Source organism: Biomphalaria glabrata, chromosome 6, assembly GCF_947242115.1.
Source record: "Biomphalaria glabrata chromosome 6, xgBioGlab47.1, whole genome shotgun sequence".
In the NCBI taxonomy this organism is placed as follows: domain Eukaryota; kingdom Metazoa; phylum Mollusca; class Gastropoda; family Planorbidae; genus Biomphalaria; species Biomphalaria glabrata.
In genome coordinates this window covers 26,325,863-26,344,752 of record NC_074716.1, presented here as the reverse complement: position 1 = coordinate 26,344,752, position 18,890 = coordinate 26,325,863, and the positions used below count along the sequence as shown (strand labels likewise).

The following is an 18,890-nucleotide window of genomic DNA, read 5'->3' as shown; positions in this document are numbered from 1 at the left end:
GTGTCAAGCCATATGATATAGTAAGTCAAATGAGTAGGCTAATTCATATGACTGTGCTTCTAAGTAATAAAACTGAAAAGCTATAAGAATTTGCGAACTCATATGTCTGTGCTTCTAAGTAATACAACTGAAAAGCTATAAGAATTTGCGAAATCATATGACTGTGCTAATCTATATGATCGTACTAACCCATGATGCTGACAAGGTGTATGGCTGTACTAAGTAATATGATTCAGCAAAGTCACATGACTGTGCTAAATCAATCATCTGTGCCAAGTCGCATAACTGAAAAGCTATATGAATGTACTTAGTCATATGATTGTGCTACGTCATAAGATTGTTACTATGTCATATGACGGAAAAAATTATATGACTGTGCTAAGTCATATGACTGATATGCTATATGATTATGCTTAGTCATACAAATGAAAAGCTGTATGACTTTGCAATATTATATGACTGTGCTAAGCTATATGAATGTGCTAAGTAATGTGATTGTGTTATGTCATATGATTGTGCTTAGTGAAAAGCTATATGACTGTGCCAAGTCATATGACTGTTTCATGCTTTATTAAGTTATGCCTTTCTTCAACAGTTCTCTCTCAGCTATCTTATGAAGTAATCTCTGCCAATATACAAGAGTGGTTTTCATCTTCCTAATAACATCCCCGCTCCCTCGGAGCTATTCTCATAGACTCATTCTCCAGGAGTGGCTGTTACCGAACCTCTGGGGAGATGAATCTGGTCAGACCAACCTTTTGTTTACCTGACAGCCTCCAGGAGTGGCTGTTACCGAACCTCTGGGGAGATGAATGCTGGTCAGACCAACCTTTTGTTTACTGTTCGCCTGACAGCCTGCAGGTGTTTCAGTCCAAAACAAATACATTTCTATCCACAGATCTTCTGGACATATTCAAAGATAGGAAAAACTTCCACTCAAGCTAAAAATAGAACGTATTCAATGAATAATTGATTTCCTTGCATGGCGATACAATGGAATAACGGTCAAAAGCTCATCTGAAATATATACAATATTTGACAAAATTTTCCTCTGCAGTGCCTACATCAAAGCAAACAGAAAATTGAGACAATGCTTAGATCTTGTCCGGACTGGGTTGGGTGGGGGTGGTTCATTTGAAATACTGTACTCATCCCTAATCTTCGGAATCGAAGTCATTGCCTTGACATTATACCGTCTTTACATACGTAACTGCGGTTGATCTCTGACCGAGAGCAGAAGAGAGCTTTCATTTACCCATGGTCATAGATTCAGCTGAGACAAGTCAGGGATCTACGTGTGAATTTCAGAAATTAAATGATGAAAAGAATTTAAAAGAGTAAAAAAAAACGTTTTTTTACTGTCAGTCTGCTTACAGTTGGAGCGGTACTGTATTGATGGGAAGTGATGATGGTTTGTATTTTAACACTTAAATAAAGTGTAACTAACTCAACCGTTCAACGACATGTATTAATAAGTGATTAATATTTATTGAGCTCTAGGTGTACAAGAGACTCACATTGACCACTAAAAGACCAAAAGACTGTGCAATGTTTTTTCATTTAACAGAATAGATCGACCACATCTTGTTGGCCTACTTCTAAATTGCTTTTAACCCAATTTAACATACTGAATACTGGAATGACATGGGAGCAAATGAAGATGGCTGCTCAGAACTAAGTTTGGCGGAGAGGTGTGGTTGTGACCCTCTGCTCCCCTGGGGATTTACAGAAATAAGTCAAGTCAATGTAACAGCGCTTTCTCTGCTCAGTGTGATTTGATTAAAGACAGTTATATTTTACTTCAATTTTTTCTTGAAGGAACTTTTAACTGTAACAAATGTCTCAACTTAACGCATTGAGATGAATAGGAAAATAGTTAACTTCCACCGTGTGTAAGCAGAAAGGAGAACTGGCATCATTGTGTGCACAACTTGTATGTATCTCAAGAACTGGCATCATTGTGTGCACAACTTGTATGTATCTCAAGAACTGGCGTCATTGTGTGCACAACTTGTATGTATCTCAAGAACTGGCGTCATTGTGTGCACAACTTGTATGTATCTCAAGAACTGGCGTCATTGTGTGCACAACTTGTATGTATCTCAAGAACTGGCATCATTGTGTGCACAACTTGTATGTATCTCAAGAACTGGCGTCATTGTGTGCACAACTTGTATGTATCTCAAGAACTGGCATCATTGTGTGCACAACTTGTATGTATCTCAAGAACTGGCGTCATTGTGTGCACAACTTGTATGTATCTCAAGAACTGGCATCATTGTGTGCACAACTTGTATGTATCTCAAGAACTGGCATCATTGTGTGCACAACTTGTATGTATCTCAAGAACTGGCATCATTGTGTGCACAACTTGTATGTATCTCAAGAACTGGCATCATTGTGTGCACAACTTGTATGTATCTCAAGAACTGGCATCATTGTGTGCAAACTTGTATGTATCTCAAGAACTGGCATCATTGTGTGCACAACTTGTATGTATCTCAAGAACTGGCATCATTGTGTGCACAACTTGTATGTATCTCAAGAACTGGCGTCTATAGCCACATGAAATGTTGCATGGGGAGAACATTATTTATGGACTTGTCAAATGTCTCTGATATTTTGAGAAACCAAATAAAAATACATTTAAAAGTGTTCTTTATTAGAATTTGAATAGTAAATATTGAAGAACTTAGCAATGTTGTTAGAAATAATAATATATCATTTCTCCTTAAACTAATTTCCGTTTAAAAATTATTCTGAAATATTTTTAAAATTCTTCTGCAATTTTTTTTTAAAAGCAGTCAGCAGCATCCAGCTTATGGGAGATCGTAGAGACTGGGTTTTTGTTTAGACTGAGAATAATTGCATTTGGAACTGTCCAGTAGGCCATAGGACTTCGTCATTTCTCCTCACCAATTATAGTTAACTCATTCATCGATACCGATCAATCATATGGACCTCCCTCTAAGTGATCAGACCTGCGAGAACAATACACACAGTTCCAGGCCGTTGACTCATCGAGCTGTGCATAACAACGGAACATAAACACAGACTTATGGGTACAGTTCATGGCCGATAACTAAGGTTTAACAAATACATAGAGTGTTGCCTAACATTTTGTTTATCTTTCTTTCTTGACGTACGACATTTGAGTGTTTCATATTTATCGAACTGTTTATAACATATTAATCAACAACAGAACTTTATTTATAAATAACTGTATGTATAGATAATTGTATGTATAAATAACTTTATGTATAGTAAACTGTATGTATAAATAACTTTATGTATAGATAACTGTATGTATAAATGTTACCGCTCTTTAGACAGTCTAGCACTCCAAATAACTGTCTGTACAGAACAAGATCCCAATTTTTAACACAAATACTCAGTCGGTTCTTCTATACGAATCTGAGACATGGAGAGTCACGAAAAGAAATTTGGAAAAACTCCAGACCTTCGCCAACAGTTGCCTGATATTAGGAATAAGGCAGCCCGTAAATATATCTACTGTCAACTCGTGGGAGAGAACCAAGCAAAATGATATAGCCCGCGATGTTAAAGATGCAAGATTCAGTATATTAAAATGCAAAAGTGGAGCTGCTTAGTACAGATCCTGTGAAAACCAGCTACCAATGTTGCAATTAGTACAGATCTGTGAAAACCAGCTACCAATGTTGCAATTAGTACAGATCTGTGAAAACCAGCTACAATGTTGCAATTAGTACAGATCTGTGAAAACCAGCTACCAATGTTGCAATTAGTACAGATCTGTGAAAACCAGCTACAATGTTGCAATTAGTACAGATCTGTGAAAACCAGCTACCAATGTTGCAATTAGTACAGATCTGTGAAAACCAGCTACAATGTTGCAATTAGTACAGATCTGTGAAAACCAGCTACCAATGTTGCAATTAGTACAGATCCTGTGAAAACCAGCTACCAATGTTGCAATTAGTACAGATCTGTGAAAACCAGCTACCAATGTTGCAATTAGTACAGATCCTGTGAAAACCAGCTACCAATGTTGCAATTAGTACAGATCCTGTGAAAACCAGCTACCAATGTTGCAAGGTAAGGCGCTGATTGGAATCCATAAGGGAAAGGAAAGTAAGCAGGCTCAAGCAAACCAAGAAGAGGTCGGTCACCAGCGAAACTGAGGATACAGGAATGACATGGAAGCAGATAAAGAAAGATGCTCAGAACCGAGTTCGATTGAGAGGTGTGATTGAAAGGGAGTTATACAAGAATAAGTCTATCCATCCATCCATCCATCCCAGTGGCGCTACAGTCCATGGGTGGGGGGGGGGCCTCTGGCCTGATTCAACACATCTCTCCATTTAGATCTCTTCTGACCCTTTCGTCTCCACGCCAGAACCCCAAGCTGTTGTAGATCTGCCTATACATTATCAATTTGTTGCGTTCAGGGTCTGTCTTTGGGCGCCTGCCTTTTGATTTTTGCAGGTATACAATTTTCGCTCCTCTGACAAGAATTTAAAAAAATTGCATGATAATGGATCCTATTCATGAAGTGAATCCTTTTATGACTAGTACTGTATAGTTTTAAACTTATTACATAAGTGTGAACAAGAGATTTGCATGGTTAATTTTAAAAATACTAAACAGTTTACAGACAAGGGGAGGAGACAGACAACACAAAATCAGAAGCGGCTTTTCCCCTTACGGGGGTACTGACAGAAGTACTATGAAGATAATAGCACAACTACCAGACAACGATTTACTCAAAATGATAGAAAATAAAAAAAAAATGATTTATTAACATTTTATTTTATTGTCATTCAGCCAGAGCTCGCTCGCTTATGACCCTCTGCTTGCTGCGCGACTCTCGGCAGCCATCTAGTGACCTAACTGTAGGAACAGTTGTTCTCCATGGCTGTCGTAGTCCTAGGGTTGCGATGACAGTATTCGGCGTACTCCTCCCAGGAGCAAGCTTTGGTAAAACAGCACTCGTGCATAATGCCTCTCCTGCCCCTGCTCAGAGGTTGGTCTACTGCTCGCTTGCTCCTCAAGAACGATTTGGCGTCTCTCTTGCTCAAAAATGGAAATCTGGCTAAAGAAAGTTATAAAACAATACACAAATATTAATTCTACAATGCTACAATATTTATTTAATTTGTTAACTCAGGGGCGGAACACGTGTAAGAATGAAATTGTTCGGGACTGATGACAGACATAAAAGAAAAGATAACTTGTTCCTAGGAGGCGAGGTGGCTGAGCGGTAAAGCACTTAGCTTCCGAACTGGGGGTCCCGGGTTCGAATCCTCGGGATCTGTGAGCGCCTCTGAGTCCACCATCTCTAATGGGTACCTGACATTAGTTGTCGAAAAGTAAAAATGGGTTGGTTGTTGTGCTGGCCACATGACACCCTTGTTAACCGTGGGTCACAAAAACAGATGACCTTTGAGATCACTTTTGCATCACCTGTCCTATAGATCGCAAGGTCTGAAAGGGAAACTTTAGTTTCTGTTTACTTTGCTACCTTGTTTCTAACGACATTTACTGAAACTTTAGTTTCTGTTTACTTTGCTACCTTGTTTCTAACGACATTTACTGAAACTTTAGAGTGACTACATTTGTCACTAGATCTTTATATTGGATTCAAAGTGTCAGACGTTTTCTTCAACGCAAGCCCCCCCCCCCCCCCCCCCAATAAAATAATCACTGTTCACATAGAAATGCCTCCAATAACTACTTTCTATGTTATACATTCAATAAATGTCGCATGTAGTTCTCCTATTTCATAATTTCAATAATTCACCAATGAATGAGCATTTAAATTAATCATATTTACACATTTGTATTTATATAATCCAAGAAATAGATATTATATTGCACTGAAATATTTCATTAACAAGGTGATAGTAAAAGGGAGAGTCGAGTGTAACGTACCAGAATTTTCTCTTGTTTCTAATTCATTGCCATTAATGCTCGGCTCGTTCTTGGGCTGTTTGTTGGCTGTAAGACCAGTCGTGGTGTTGGCGATCTCATGTACCGACCGCCTTGGGCGAGCACTAGATGTAAAATAGAAATGGCTGTAGAGTGAACTAAGCAAATAGCATCAAAAAATTTTTTCGGTGAAAATTGAAACAAATTAAAGGTTATCTATATATATGTTACGTGCCCATCGTAGTGTCAATGTGGAATGGTGCGAATGAGTGCTGAAAGAAGAGAGGAACCAAAATGGAGGAATAGATACAAAGTAGTGTTCACAGTATTAAGATCAAAATTATTTATAAACTATGATTTTGTCATTGTGGTATTGGTGTATCGCTAAATGGTCTCAACACGTGGGACCACTTGTTGCGTCTTAATATGTCCATAGCTTAGAAGAAATTATAACTTAGAAGAATAAACAAACATTCGTTGGCATTGAATTGTTTTTCACAGAAACATCCGGAACAATATATTCTAGATACTTAAAACTATTGAGATGTTTCGAAAGGAAAATTAAGGCTTAAATCAGATTTTCTTTAGCTTTTAGAGTTACTTTTGTTTTTTTTTTAAATCTAAACGTGACGGACAGACATAACGACAGACAAAACGCACAAAAATAAGAGTCTTTTATTCTGATGTAGGGTACTTGAAAATAAAAATTTGACAGAACCGAATGACATCGCTGTTGCTTGTTATTGTACTGATTGAAAAATAGAAAAGTCCATTTTAGAAAATGTGCTTTAAAATTCACATACAAAGTGCATTCTTAGCCTTTATAAACAAACATAAATGTTTTCTTTTAATTTTAGCAGCTAGTTACCAGAAAAAAAAACATCTTTTACTAATATTTATATTTATTGTGAACATTTCTTGTACACTCTGTAAGGATATCAGACTTAGTGTTACTGAAAATACACCAAAAATTATTTCTTTGTTAATATATTGTAACATTATCTCCCTTACATTTATGTATTGTTTTAGAATTGGTGTATTTTTATGAAAAAATCGCATAATTAATTTTATAAATTAAACGGTTTGCTTTTGGAAAACCAAAAGTAGCCGTTGCACCTAAACTATTCAAGCCACATCGCATGGTGAAATAATATTTTTCATTTCTCTTCTAGCTTTCGAGATCTAAGTGCGACAGACGGACAGACGGCCTGACGTACAGACGGACATTTTGCACAAACCTAATAGCGGCCTTTTCCCTTACTGGGGCCGCTAAAACGTAACCAATTAGTAAATTAACTCTTGTAATTAATTATTTTGTTTGATATTAAAATAAGGGAAATAACTTTTTCATTCTTGAGTGATATAGTTAAAAGTCTTAAGTTCTTCCCCTTTTTTAAAAAAAAAAAAAGATTATATATAGCTTGCAATTCCTAGATCTATGCTAAATAAATGAGTAAAGTGATGCTCGTGCAATGGAAAGTTTGTCTGAACTAGCTGGGAAATCTTTTTAATTAGAAGACCTTCAGTTGAAATATCTAATTAACACGATCGTCTCACTTACCACAGAGACATGAGTAAAACATCGTAACATCAAATGTGTTGTTTTTTTTTTGTAACAACTAGTATTAAAACAAAAACACTTTGACCATTCCAAGATGTTTTTAAATAAGGGATGGGCATGAGTTGTAGTTCTTTTGTAATGTACTAGATTAGAGAATATGTTAGTTTTGTTAGACAAATATATTGTGTATAGTTTTTAGCGACGGTAAAAGTTGTGACGCAGCAAGACAGACTAATGACGTAGTAGACTAGGCGAACAAGGGAGCAACATGGCGATAGTATAGAAGTAGGCTGTTTTAAATAGTAGTTAGAAATAGCGACGTTTAGGAAGACTGGACGGATTTCCCAGTGATGAATAAAAGTGTTATTTTATAGAAGTGAAAGTCGTTATTAAGTATATAGTTAACTTGTAATGTTCTGTGGCTAATGTGAAGTAATAATTAGTAATATATAAGTGAAGTCAGATAGCCTACAAGATTGGGCCACAATACTTTTAACAATACTAAAGCTTTGCTTCGAAACAATTAATTGACTAAACTTGCTTCGCCTTGAAAAACAAAACAAAACAATTTTATGTTCTGACAAGTTAATAATGGGGGTGTGGTGGCTGAGTGGTAGAGCTTGGCTTCTGAATCGAGAGTTCCCAGCTTCGAATCTCTGTAAAGACAGAATTTTATTCCGGGATTTTTAAGACGCTCCGTGTGTCCACCCAACTCTAACGGGCACCTAACTTAAGTTGTGGAAAGTAAATCTGGTCGGTCGTAGTGCTTGCCACTTGACTTCCTCGTTAACCGCTGGCCACAGAAATATATTACCTTCCATCTCAAGGTGTGAAAGGGTAGAATTATTTTTTTAACTTGATTGATAAAAAAACACAAATTAAATCGAAATTGCTACGTAGGTCAATGAGCACTCGTTCAACTAGACACTGCCCTTACATTAGTAATCACTTACATATATGGATCGTAGGCACAGGAGATCTCAAAGTGTTCCTCTATCTGATAAAAACACCGCCTGTGGCAGTCGTGGTGCCAGATGTAAAGTAGATCATCTCTGTTGGCTGTGGCGAATCTGTGGAGCAGAAATGTAAAGGTTTCAAGAAATTAAATTAAAAAAACCATGTTACAAAGACAGTTGGTGTGGAAACTCAAAATCGGCCCCCGAAGTGATCCACCCAGGCAGGTAAAAAGGCAGGTTTCAATATTTTCAGAAAGAATATCAGAATGAAAGGCAAATGACAGAGAAGAATGGAGAAAGAATGTTGACAGATCTTGTGTGGTGCCCCAACGGTCCAGCAAACCAAGGGATAGGTGAAAGTGAAGGTGAAGTTAGATGAGAATCTGGCCTCACTGATTTCATATAATGATTATCTTATTGATTTAATTGTTTTGTATTGAGTCAATCTCTTATTCAAAGCTACATTAAAAAAAATTAAAACTTTCAGTTATGTTATATACGTTGCAGCTCTGCAGTTCACGCGATAATATGAAATAAACTACTTATTAATTATTGTTTTAAATTATGTTCCACTTATATGCATATTAAATATTTTATGTTCTCTTTGAAAAAAAATAGTAATCATTTCTTGTAAATGTAGTAGTTAGTCAGACATAACTTACGTAACTTAGCAATACATTTGTAACAAGATTACAAAGAGAGTTTGTGTTACACAAACTCAGAGGCGGCCCCCGTCGAAGTTGGATCCATGTCGGATCTGCCTATTCGCAAAGAATATTCAAGAGGTTATTTAATTTTGATGGTCAAAAGTAATAATGTTTCAAAGATTCATTTGCCGTTGTAAAAAATGTTTTTTTTCTGTTTTACATGTTTCGGGTGTTTCTTCTAAGTTAAAAATAATTAACTTCGCGCTGGACGATGGAGGATGGCAACAAGCAGGGTATGAACCCTGCCTGGTCGTTTAGTTTGCGTGCTGGACTGTCGTTCGGTTTTATCGAAGGTCCCTGGTTCAAACCCTGTATGCCCCCTTCCCCCGTCGTTCTACGGGAGGTTTGTAATTAAAAAACAAAAAAAGAAAAGAACAGAGATATCGTGCTTGTACTTCGATGTCTCGTCACAGTTAGGCCTATCAACAGAGATATCGTGCTTGTACTTCGATGTCTCGTCACAGTTAGGCCTATCAACAGAGATATCGTGCTTGTACTTCGATGTCTCAGCACAGTTAGGCCTATCAACAGATATATCGTGCTTGTACTTCGATGCCTCAGCACAGTTAGGCATATCAACAGATATATCGTGCTTGTACTTCGATGCCTCAGCACAGTTAGGCCTATCAACAGAGATATCGTGCTTTTACTTCGATGCCTCAGCACAGTTAGGCCTATCAACAGAGATATCGTGCTTTTACTTCGATGCCTCAGCACAGTTAGGCCTATCAACAGAGATATCGTGCTTGTACTTCGATGCCTCAGCACAGTTAGGCCTATCAACAGAGATATCGTGCTTGTACTTCGATGTCTCAGCACAGTTAGGCCTATCAACAGATATATCGTGCTTGTACTTCGATGCCTCAGCACAGTTAGGCCTATCAACAGAGATATCGGTACTTTTATTTAAATGGAACTAGAATGAGGATGTAGATCTACCTAAATTAAACTTCTGATTTAGCACTCTTAAGATCTATATCTACTAGATCTAGATCTAAAATATAAACTTGGAATAATGTAACTGTAATTTAGATAAGATTTGTGTAAAAAAAATATCATAGATAATCTATCAATAGACTGAATGCAACATTAAATTTAAAAATAGTATATTATAACATTGCAATATTATCAAAACGTTTGGAAATCAAAATCCACACTTTAAGTCTAGAAATTGAAATTCTACTTCTTAATCTAGTCTATTTTAGTCTAAACAAGATCTAGAAATTCTAGATCTAGACTCTAAAATAATTTTAATTAGACTATAAATCCAGATCTAGATATACTGTAATAAAATCTAGATGTAGTTTAAACTTACGGGTGCCGCTAAAAATCTAGATTAGATCCCAATCAAGATATCATTCCTTTTTTAAATGCGAGTCACATAACGAGGCTTAATAAACATTACTATACCGAGTTCTTTTAGCATTTCATTTAAAGAATTAATTCCATATAACGTCAAAGGGAAAAAAACACTACGTCACACGGCCTAGACTAAAAAAACGCCTTCATCAATACGAGCCACTTATGGAGTGTTCATAGACTTTGGTGCACCGAGTGCGTTCTTTTAGAATTTCATTTAAAGAATTCATTCCATATGACGTCAAAGGAAAAAAAAAACACTGCGTCACACGGCTTAGTTAGACTAAAATATGTTTTCATCAATACGAGCAATTTTTCGAGTGTTCATAGACATTGGTGCACCGAGTGCGTTCTTTTAGCATTACATTTAAAGAGTCCATTCATATGACGTCTAAAAAGTGATTTTCAGTAATCAATTCTAGTAAAAATAACTTTTTTTTAAAGCCCTGAACAATCTATTGTCGATATTTTTAAAATTTGTTTAAAGATGAAAATACGGAACAATTTGATATCGACAATCAAATTATAGTGACGCATTGTCAAATAATATACGTGTAATATTAGTCAATTATGCGATTTCAAAAATCATTAGGCATAATTCATTTTTTATAAAACAATATCCGGAACATTTTTACACTTAATGAAATATAAGTCAGTATAGAGAATTTGATTTAGCATTAATATGCTATTTACATAAAAAAAAGGAACAACATATTATTGATAATGTGTTTTTGCAACGTTTAAACATGGAAATTAAATGTAATATAAGTTAGAAGAACAAACATTTGTTGGCGTTGATTAGTATTGCACAAAAAAAATCCGGAACAATCAATTTTAGATACTTAAAACTATTGAGATGTTACGGGAGGAACATTAAAGGGTAAATCAGATTTTCAATAGACTTTAGAGTTCTTGTTTTTTTATCTTATCGTGACGGACAGACCTACCGACAGACTAAACGCACAAAAATAATCCTTTTTTATTCTGATGAGGGCACTAAACAAAAAATAAATAAAATCTAATTTTTTAGAAAAGTTTTTAAGAAATTAGTTTGGCACCACGTTAAGGCCGGGCTTTACGCTACTACACTAAAGTCGATGCATAAAAAGTCCATTTTAAAAAAAGTGCGTGATATTTACATACAAAGTGCATTCTTAGACTTTGTAAACAAACATAAATGTTTTCTTATAATTTTAGCAGCTAGTTGACCAGAAAAAACACCTTTAATTAATATTTATATTTGTTGTAAACATTTCTAGTACATTTTATAAAAATATTTGAATTAGTGATACTGAAAATACTCAAATATCGTCCATCTTTGTTAGCATATTGTAGCATTGCCTCCCTTAAATTTACGATATTGTTTTAGAATTGGTGTATTTTTATGAAAAAATCACTTGCATAATTACTTTTATAAATAAAACGGTTTGGGGGTGGGGGGGGGGGTCGGCCGAGGGGGGGGCGGTAGGGGCGATCGCCCCCCCCCCCCCCCTGGATCCGCCAGTGCTTTGAAGTGAATTCAAATTGTTTGTTCAAATTCTTCAACATTTTCTTTTTACAGGGCTTATATCAACTCAGTCTGTCTGTCTGTCTGTCTGTCTGGTAAAAGGCGTTTAAACTTATTTCTCCCTCACCCATTCTCTCATTGAGCTGAAACTTCGTACAGTTATTCATTGACACAGATAAGACATAAATCGATAAAAAAGTAACCAATGAGACAATTACTTACTGGACATTTATTATTTTGTTTACTTGCAACAAGGGAAATTAATACTCACAGATATGGCTAAATGTTTTGAGTTTAGTCCCCATAAATAATTTAAACGCTTTTACTCCCTCAGGCATTCTTCGATCAAGTTGATACTTGAAACAATTATTTATTGTAGCTAACAAAACGTGAATCAATAAACAAAAATACTCAATTAGTTAATTAATTATTGGTAATTAATTATTTTGTTTGCTATCTTAGAAGGAAAATAGCTTATACATTATTGGTAGAATAGTTTTTAAGGACGGAGTTCTTTCCCATCAGATAAGCTTTTTTTTTTTTTAAAAAAAGGATTTTTTTTTATTTTGCTTGTTACACTCGTGTTTCTACATACATCTTCATTGGAATTGAAAGCTCTATATATTTTCAATAACATTAAAGTTATCAACATTTAAGTTTAATTTTAAAAAATAAATAAACAAAATACACCATTACGAAAATAATATATTTGTAAAGGCTAAGAGCTACAACCCCGAAATACCTGAACATTAAACATTAACAGGTCTCAATAATTTATAATTATAAGAAAGATATTCTAATGAAATGAATAAATGATATTAAAATTTAAAATACTTTCATATGAAATTTGACTGTCTTTGGATATAGTCATAACTTTTTATGAAGTGCATTTTTAATATCGTATTTCTTTAGAGGAGGGAGCTTCAAAAACTTTTCTCAAGGGCCTCCACAAACTTAAATCCGGACATAGTGTGATATTTTATGCATGAGTTATGAATACAGCCTCTTTTTGAAACATCCGCTAACACTTTGTATATTCATTTTATAACATATTTCATCCTTAGTTTTGACCTTTGACTTTTCATTTACTTTTTTCCCCTCATCAACCAATTCCAAATCTATTTACTTCTTTGTTTGTCTCCCATCAATCGATTTCTCGAGAGTAGCTGCCCTTTTCCAGCAGAATAAAAACAGCCCCAAGACCAAAATACGTCAATTAGGGGGATTGGCTCGTTTTAAATCTACATATTTAAGTGAACCTATCAGTACCTAGGGAGTCGTGGACGCCCCTGCTTGGCGTGGTCATTTAACATCATTTGTGATTTATCGATTGAACCCACGCAAGCCATGTAACGCTGGGATAACTCTGTTTATAGCTGGTACATTCACTAAATGTCGGACGTGATTAGGGAGAGACAATGTGGAAATGCGCCACACATTTATTGCCATACATCCAGTCAAAGTGTGACAGTCAATGGCCACAAGAGTATTTGATCTTCATATGGTTCCAAGCAGTCAGTTCTTAAAAATGTGAAAAGGTTCAAAACTTGTATAGACCTAGAAGAGATAAGATAAGATAAGAGCACTTTAATACACTTTCATAGTTTCCTATGGATGCTGTACTTTTTATGTCTTCATAATGAATGAGTAGGATCCGGGGTTCGAGACCTGGTGAAGCCTGGTATTTTTAAATTCGAGATCTTCGTGCGCCTCTGAGTCCACTCAGCTCTAATGGGTACCTGACATTAGTTGGGGAAAAGTAAAGGCGGTTGGTCGTTGTGCTGGCCACATAGCACCCTCATTAACCGTGGGCTTAACCCTACTTATTAAGTCACATAAAACACAGACCAAACTGTTGTTTGCATGGGAGAGGGGGAGGATGTCGTAACATTAGTTTGTTGTGGTTTCCAATGGATGTAAATATATATCCTTTGAGTGGGATGAAGAGCAAAAATCTCACGTTTTCTACGAATTCAAATGTGAATGAAAAGTCATAAGTTCAAAATATTATGATGACATTTTTTTTCTTAAATATATAAAATATGTCCGCCTGTTTCAAAAGCAGGGTATAATCATGTATAAAATATCACGCCAGATCCGTAAAGATGTGTTGCTCTTGTGTACTATGTAGTTATAGAGCCGCCTTGTATGTAACTGACAGAGCTTATCTTGTACTTTACTTTTCAATTCTTGTTTTAGGTAATGACGAAATGGGATGTAGATCTTCTTGATAACATCAACAAATTACTTTATATATATATATATATATATATATATAAACAACCCAGCAACAATTGTCGTATATTTTAATATATGAGGAATGTAAATGGGGCCTAATTGAAGTACAGAATTGGGAATCAAATTGGATCAAGTTTTTCCACCCAGAAAAAATAGCCCATTGTCACAAGTAACATTGAAAGGTAGGACTATACAAGAATGTATAATTTTTACAGCTCTCTAATTAATAGTCTCACACCACTTGCGTAAGTGTCTCTCGGTCATAAAGACACAAACTTTATTAATTTTATATCATATCACACACTGGTCTCTCTCCTTAATAAACTTACACACTTCCGTTCATTCGCTCATACATTCGCATTGCTACACACAAGTAAAACTTAATTCTACACACATGTACACATTTATCTAAGATAATAATATTCTCTTAGATAAAAGGTCCCCACGAGCGTAAATATGCAAGACCAATCGAAGGCCTGAACACTCACCTGCAACGTCGCAACCTGTAGGCTGTCGAGACAAGAAGCACATTGCCACGTCGTAGAGACCTGTGACGACGTGGCAACGAGCTATTAGTCTCCACTGCCCATAGGTTACAACATTGAAGGCCAGTGTTGTTACCTACTATAAAGAATGCTCTCGTGTTATGGCCCTTTCCATTTCTCTTTTCTAAGACTTGACAGTTATTTGTCTAGCAACCATGGTGCATTGAGCTAAATGAGTTTAGTCCTATGACCACAAGAGCAAGAGAAAAAATAATCATAGTGCAAGGATGATAGGATGAGGCGCGGTGGCTGAGCGGTAAAGTGCTTGGCTTCCCAATCGCGGGTCTAGGGTTCGAATCCTGGTGAAGACTGGGATTTTTTATTTCGGAATCTTCGGGCGCCTCTGAGTCCACCCAGCTCTAATGGGTACCCGACATTATTTTGGTAAAAGTAATGACACCCTCGTTAACCGTGGGCCACAAAAACAGATGACCTTTACATCATCTGACCTATAGGTTGCAAGGTCTGAAAGGTGAACTTTTTTTTCTTTTAAGGATGGTAGGGCAGGGTCAAGGACTAGCGCCAAACTGTTTCGTAATACATGGAGTAAACATGGAAAACATATTAATAATAATACAAAAAAACAAAGCTAATAATATGTGTAATTGTATCTATTAGTTTGGATCATTCATGTCATTAAATTTGTTATAGATCTAGACTGTTCTAGACTAACAATAATAAATCTGTGCGATTAGAAACATGTTTATGAAACTGATTTCTCAATGCGCTATGATCCTATCACTTGTCTGGACCTGTTGGAAAAGGAGATGGTGGGGGGAGGGGGAGGGGAGAGAAAGAAGAGGGTCTCTTTTTAAATGTTTACGTCAGTGGTTCCCAAACTTTTTTTTTATCTCGTAGACCCCTTGCCATTTTTCTGGTTTTCCGTAGACCCCCTGAATGAATTTTTGAAAATTCATCAATTTCAAATTAAATATTTTGTTTAAAATAATTTCTAACAAGAAGAGTGGAAAGTAATTTAAAACTACATTTTAATTGAATTTGTTTTTTTAGCGGCCCCCGAAAGGGGAAAAGACGCTACTAGTTTTGTGCTAAATGTCTGTCCGTCTGTCCCGTTTAGATCTCGTAAACTAGAAAAGATATTGAAAATCCGACATCACAATATTTTAGACCATTCAAAGTTCTGATGCAACGGCTACTTTTTTTTTCCTGAAAGCGAAAAATCTAATTTTTAAAATCAGTTATGCAAGCAGTTTTTTAAAGAGAAAAAGCTAATTAGTATGCATTTTAAGTTAAACCTAATTTTCTTATCTTATCTTATATAATACAGACGTTACTTCAAAAAAGAAGATGATTACGTCCTACGCGTCATGCATTTAGTCATGCATATTAACCAATGACTTAAATTCAGCCAAGTCACTGGTTTTCCTGGCTAGCTCAGGCAACCCATTCCATGCTCTAATAGCACTAGGGAAGAAGGAGTGTTTGTACAAATCTGTCCTAGCATATGGGACGAGGAATGTGCCTTTATCTTTGTGTCTTTCAGAGTATTTTATTAAATTTTGTTTTTGTATTTGAAGATTATGGTTCAGTGTTTTATGTATGATTGCTACTTTACTTTTGAGCCTTCTGTCCTGAAGGCTTTCTAAATATAGTGATTTTACTAAAGGTGTTACTCTAGTCAAATGTGAATATTCGTTTGTTATGAATCTCACTGCTCTATTTTGTGTCTGTTCCAGTTTTTTTAATGTTTTCTTGAGTTGAGGGGTCCCAAACGGAGGATGCATATTCTATTATTGGCCTAACCAAGGTTAAATAACATTTTAGTTTTATGTTCTTATTTGATTTATAAAAATTTCTTTTAATAAATCCTAATGAACGAATAGTAATCTTATAAACTCCAATTTCTTGAACCTTTTTTTTAATAATGTAATGTTTTTGAGAATTCGAAAAAGAGATGAAGCATTTTCAAAACAATTACATCAAGTGAAGACCAGGAGAGGCACGGTAAAGCGCTTAGCTTCCGAACCGAGGGTCCCGAATTCGAATCCTAGTGAAGACTGGGATTTTCAACTTCGGAATCCTTGGGCGCCTCTGAGTCTACCCAGCTCTAATGGGTACCTGACATTAGTTGGGGAAAAGTAAAGGCGGTTGGTCGTTGTGCTGGCTACATGACACCCTCGTTAACCGTAGGCCACAAAAACAGATGAACTTTACATCATCTGCCCTATAGACCACAGTGTCTGAAAGGGGAACTAGTTAGGCCAGGTTCACATCTAACTTTGCATTAACTTGCACCTATCCTTTGATGTGCTGGACCGTTGGGGCACTACACAAGATCTGTCAACCTTTTTTCTCCATTCTTATCTCTCATTTGTCTGATATAATTTCATTTGGATGTTCTTTCTGAAAATATTGAAGCCTGCCTGGGTGGACCACTTCGGGGGCCGATTTTAAGTTTGTGTTTCCACACAAACTGTCTTTGTAACCTTGTTTTAAATAAATGTATTACTACAATTCCAATTTAAAGCCATTATAGAACAGTTCATACGTGTAGCATACATTGGATACTTGTTGTGTTGAAAGGTTTGCAAGCTCAGCATCCGTTGGTACGGAGATCATGTTTCATAGAAAGTATCTAGCGTTCTATGAAGTAGTTCTTTAAAACATTAAATATTAATGTGCCTTTAAGTAACAAAGTAAAAGTTGCCACAAAGAACAGTTTTTTGTGGATTTCTTGAATAAAATTTGAATAAAAAAATACATCATTTCCAGAGAAGATTGACTCAGAAAGAAAACAACTAATAGTGAATTGTAAAAACGAGAAATTGGCAGGCTCTCCTTTGATATAGAAGAAAGATGACACTTATTACAAACTATCCCAATAGGACCACCCTAAACAAGACACCGGCCACAAAACAAGACACCTGTCACAAAACCCAAACATGAAATTCTTTTAATGATATAAGTTTGTGTTTGAGTTTTTACAATTTCTTCAAAGGCTGGTAAAATCAATAAATTGCCTATCATGTGAGGTTTTCAGTATTTGACTATAAGTAAAGAGATAAAGTAAAACACTCACTAATCATCACCTTCTCAATATCAGGACAAAGAGAGATTTTTGTGGGTGTATTCTGAACTTTATCTTTGAGTGTTTGAAAGTTTTGCTAACCTTTATCTTTTTATCAGGGTGACATCATCTCAAATGATCCTCCAGCTTAATTGGTTTCATAGCATCATAAAAAATGGCACATTAACACTCGCTTGTTTGACAAGGAAGTAATGAAGTTCAATTTCAAATACTTAACGCTGTACCGGTATACATACCTTTTTGTTACAGTTATAACTAGACAAAACTACACTATTTAAATATAGTTTTTAAATTAGGTAAAACTATTTTTCATTCAATAAGCAGGATAAAAATGTTACGTATTTCCTAATGTACAAATCATAAATGTGCGTATGAAAAAATTCCAATTGTCAAAATTAAAGTCACGACATGCTGAATTGAGATTCTTTATCTAGACCCCCGTGCAGATCTCATAGACCCCCAATTCCCTTTCTAACTTTCGTAGACCCCTTGGAAGTCTTCGTAGATCCCTGGGGGTCTATATAGACCGCTTTGGGAATCACTGGTTTACGTGATTACTTTCCAAAACGCACAAAAACAAACAAACTTATACATTCATTGCGCAAGACCTCTCAAGGGAATTAATACACATTATACCACCATATATGTCAATACGAGTTCTTTCCCTTGTTTGATACCAAACAAAAATAAATAATTAGCATTAGATAATTAATTAATTATTTTCTTTAAAAATAATTTTAGTTTTATCAGGTACAAAATGGAGAAATATAGCTTGCAGACATTTTAGCAGACAGACAGACAGACAGACAGAGTTGATAGAAGCTTTGTAACTGATTTGTGGGATTCAGCAGTTTTACCACTGTGAAAGGGCTGCTGTTTATGTCAGCATAAAATAGACTGAAGTCTAAAGTATTCAATAATGTCGCAACGTTCACCTTGATATGAGACACTCTGCTCACTGTCTAGACTTGTTCTCTTAAGGTGACGAAGTAAGGAAGAAAAAGTCACGTGGCTACTCTGACCTCGTTGTGATATGTTACGTCTGATACAGAACTAAA

At 35.8% G+C, this 18,890-nt stretch overlaps 1 protein-coding gene across 1 annotated transcript in view; it reads right to left on the bottom strand.

Moving 5' to 3' along the window:
* Nucleotides 1-4,772: 4,772 nt before the first annotated feature.
* The window catches only part of LOC106070591 (probable insulin-like peptide 7), a 44,889-nt gene continuing 30,771 nt past the window's right edge, over nucleotides 4,773-18,890 (bottom strand). The window contains exons 3-5 of the mRNA XM_013230530.2: nucleotides 8,425-8,541; nucleotides 5,914-6,035; nucleotides 4,773-5,074 (exon numbers count right to left, since the gene is read on the bottom strand). Of these exons, the coding sequence (XP_013085984.2) occupies nucleotides 4,869-5,074; nucleotides 5,914-6,035; nucleotides 8,425-8,541 (445 nt within the window). The 3' untranslated portion in view covers nucleotides 4,773-4,868. The remainder of the gene's footprint in view (nucleotides 5,075-5,913; nucleotides 6,036-8,424; nucleotides 8,542-18,890) is intronic.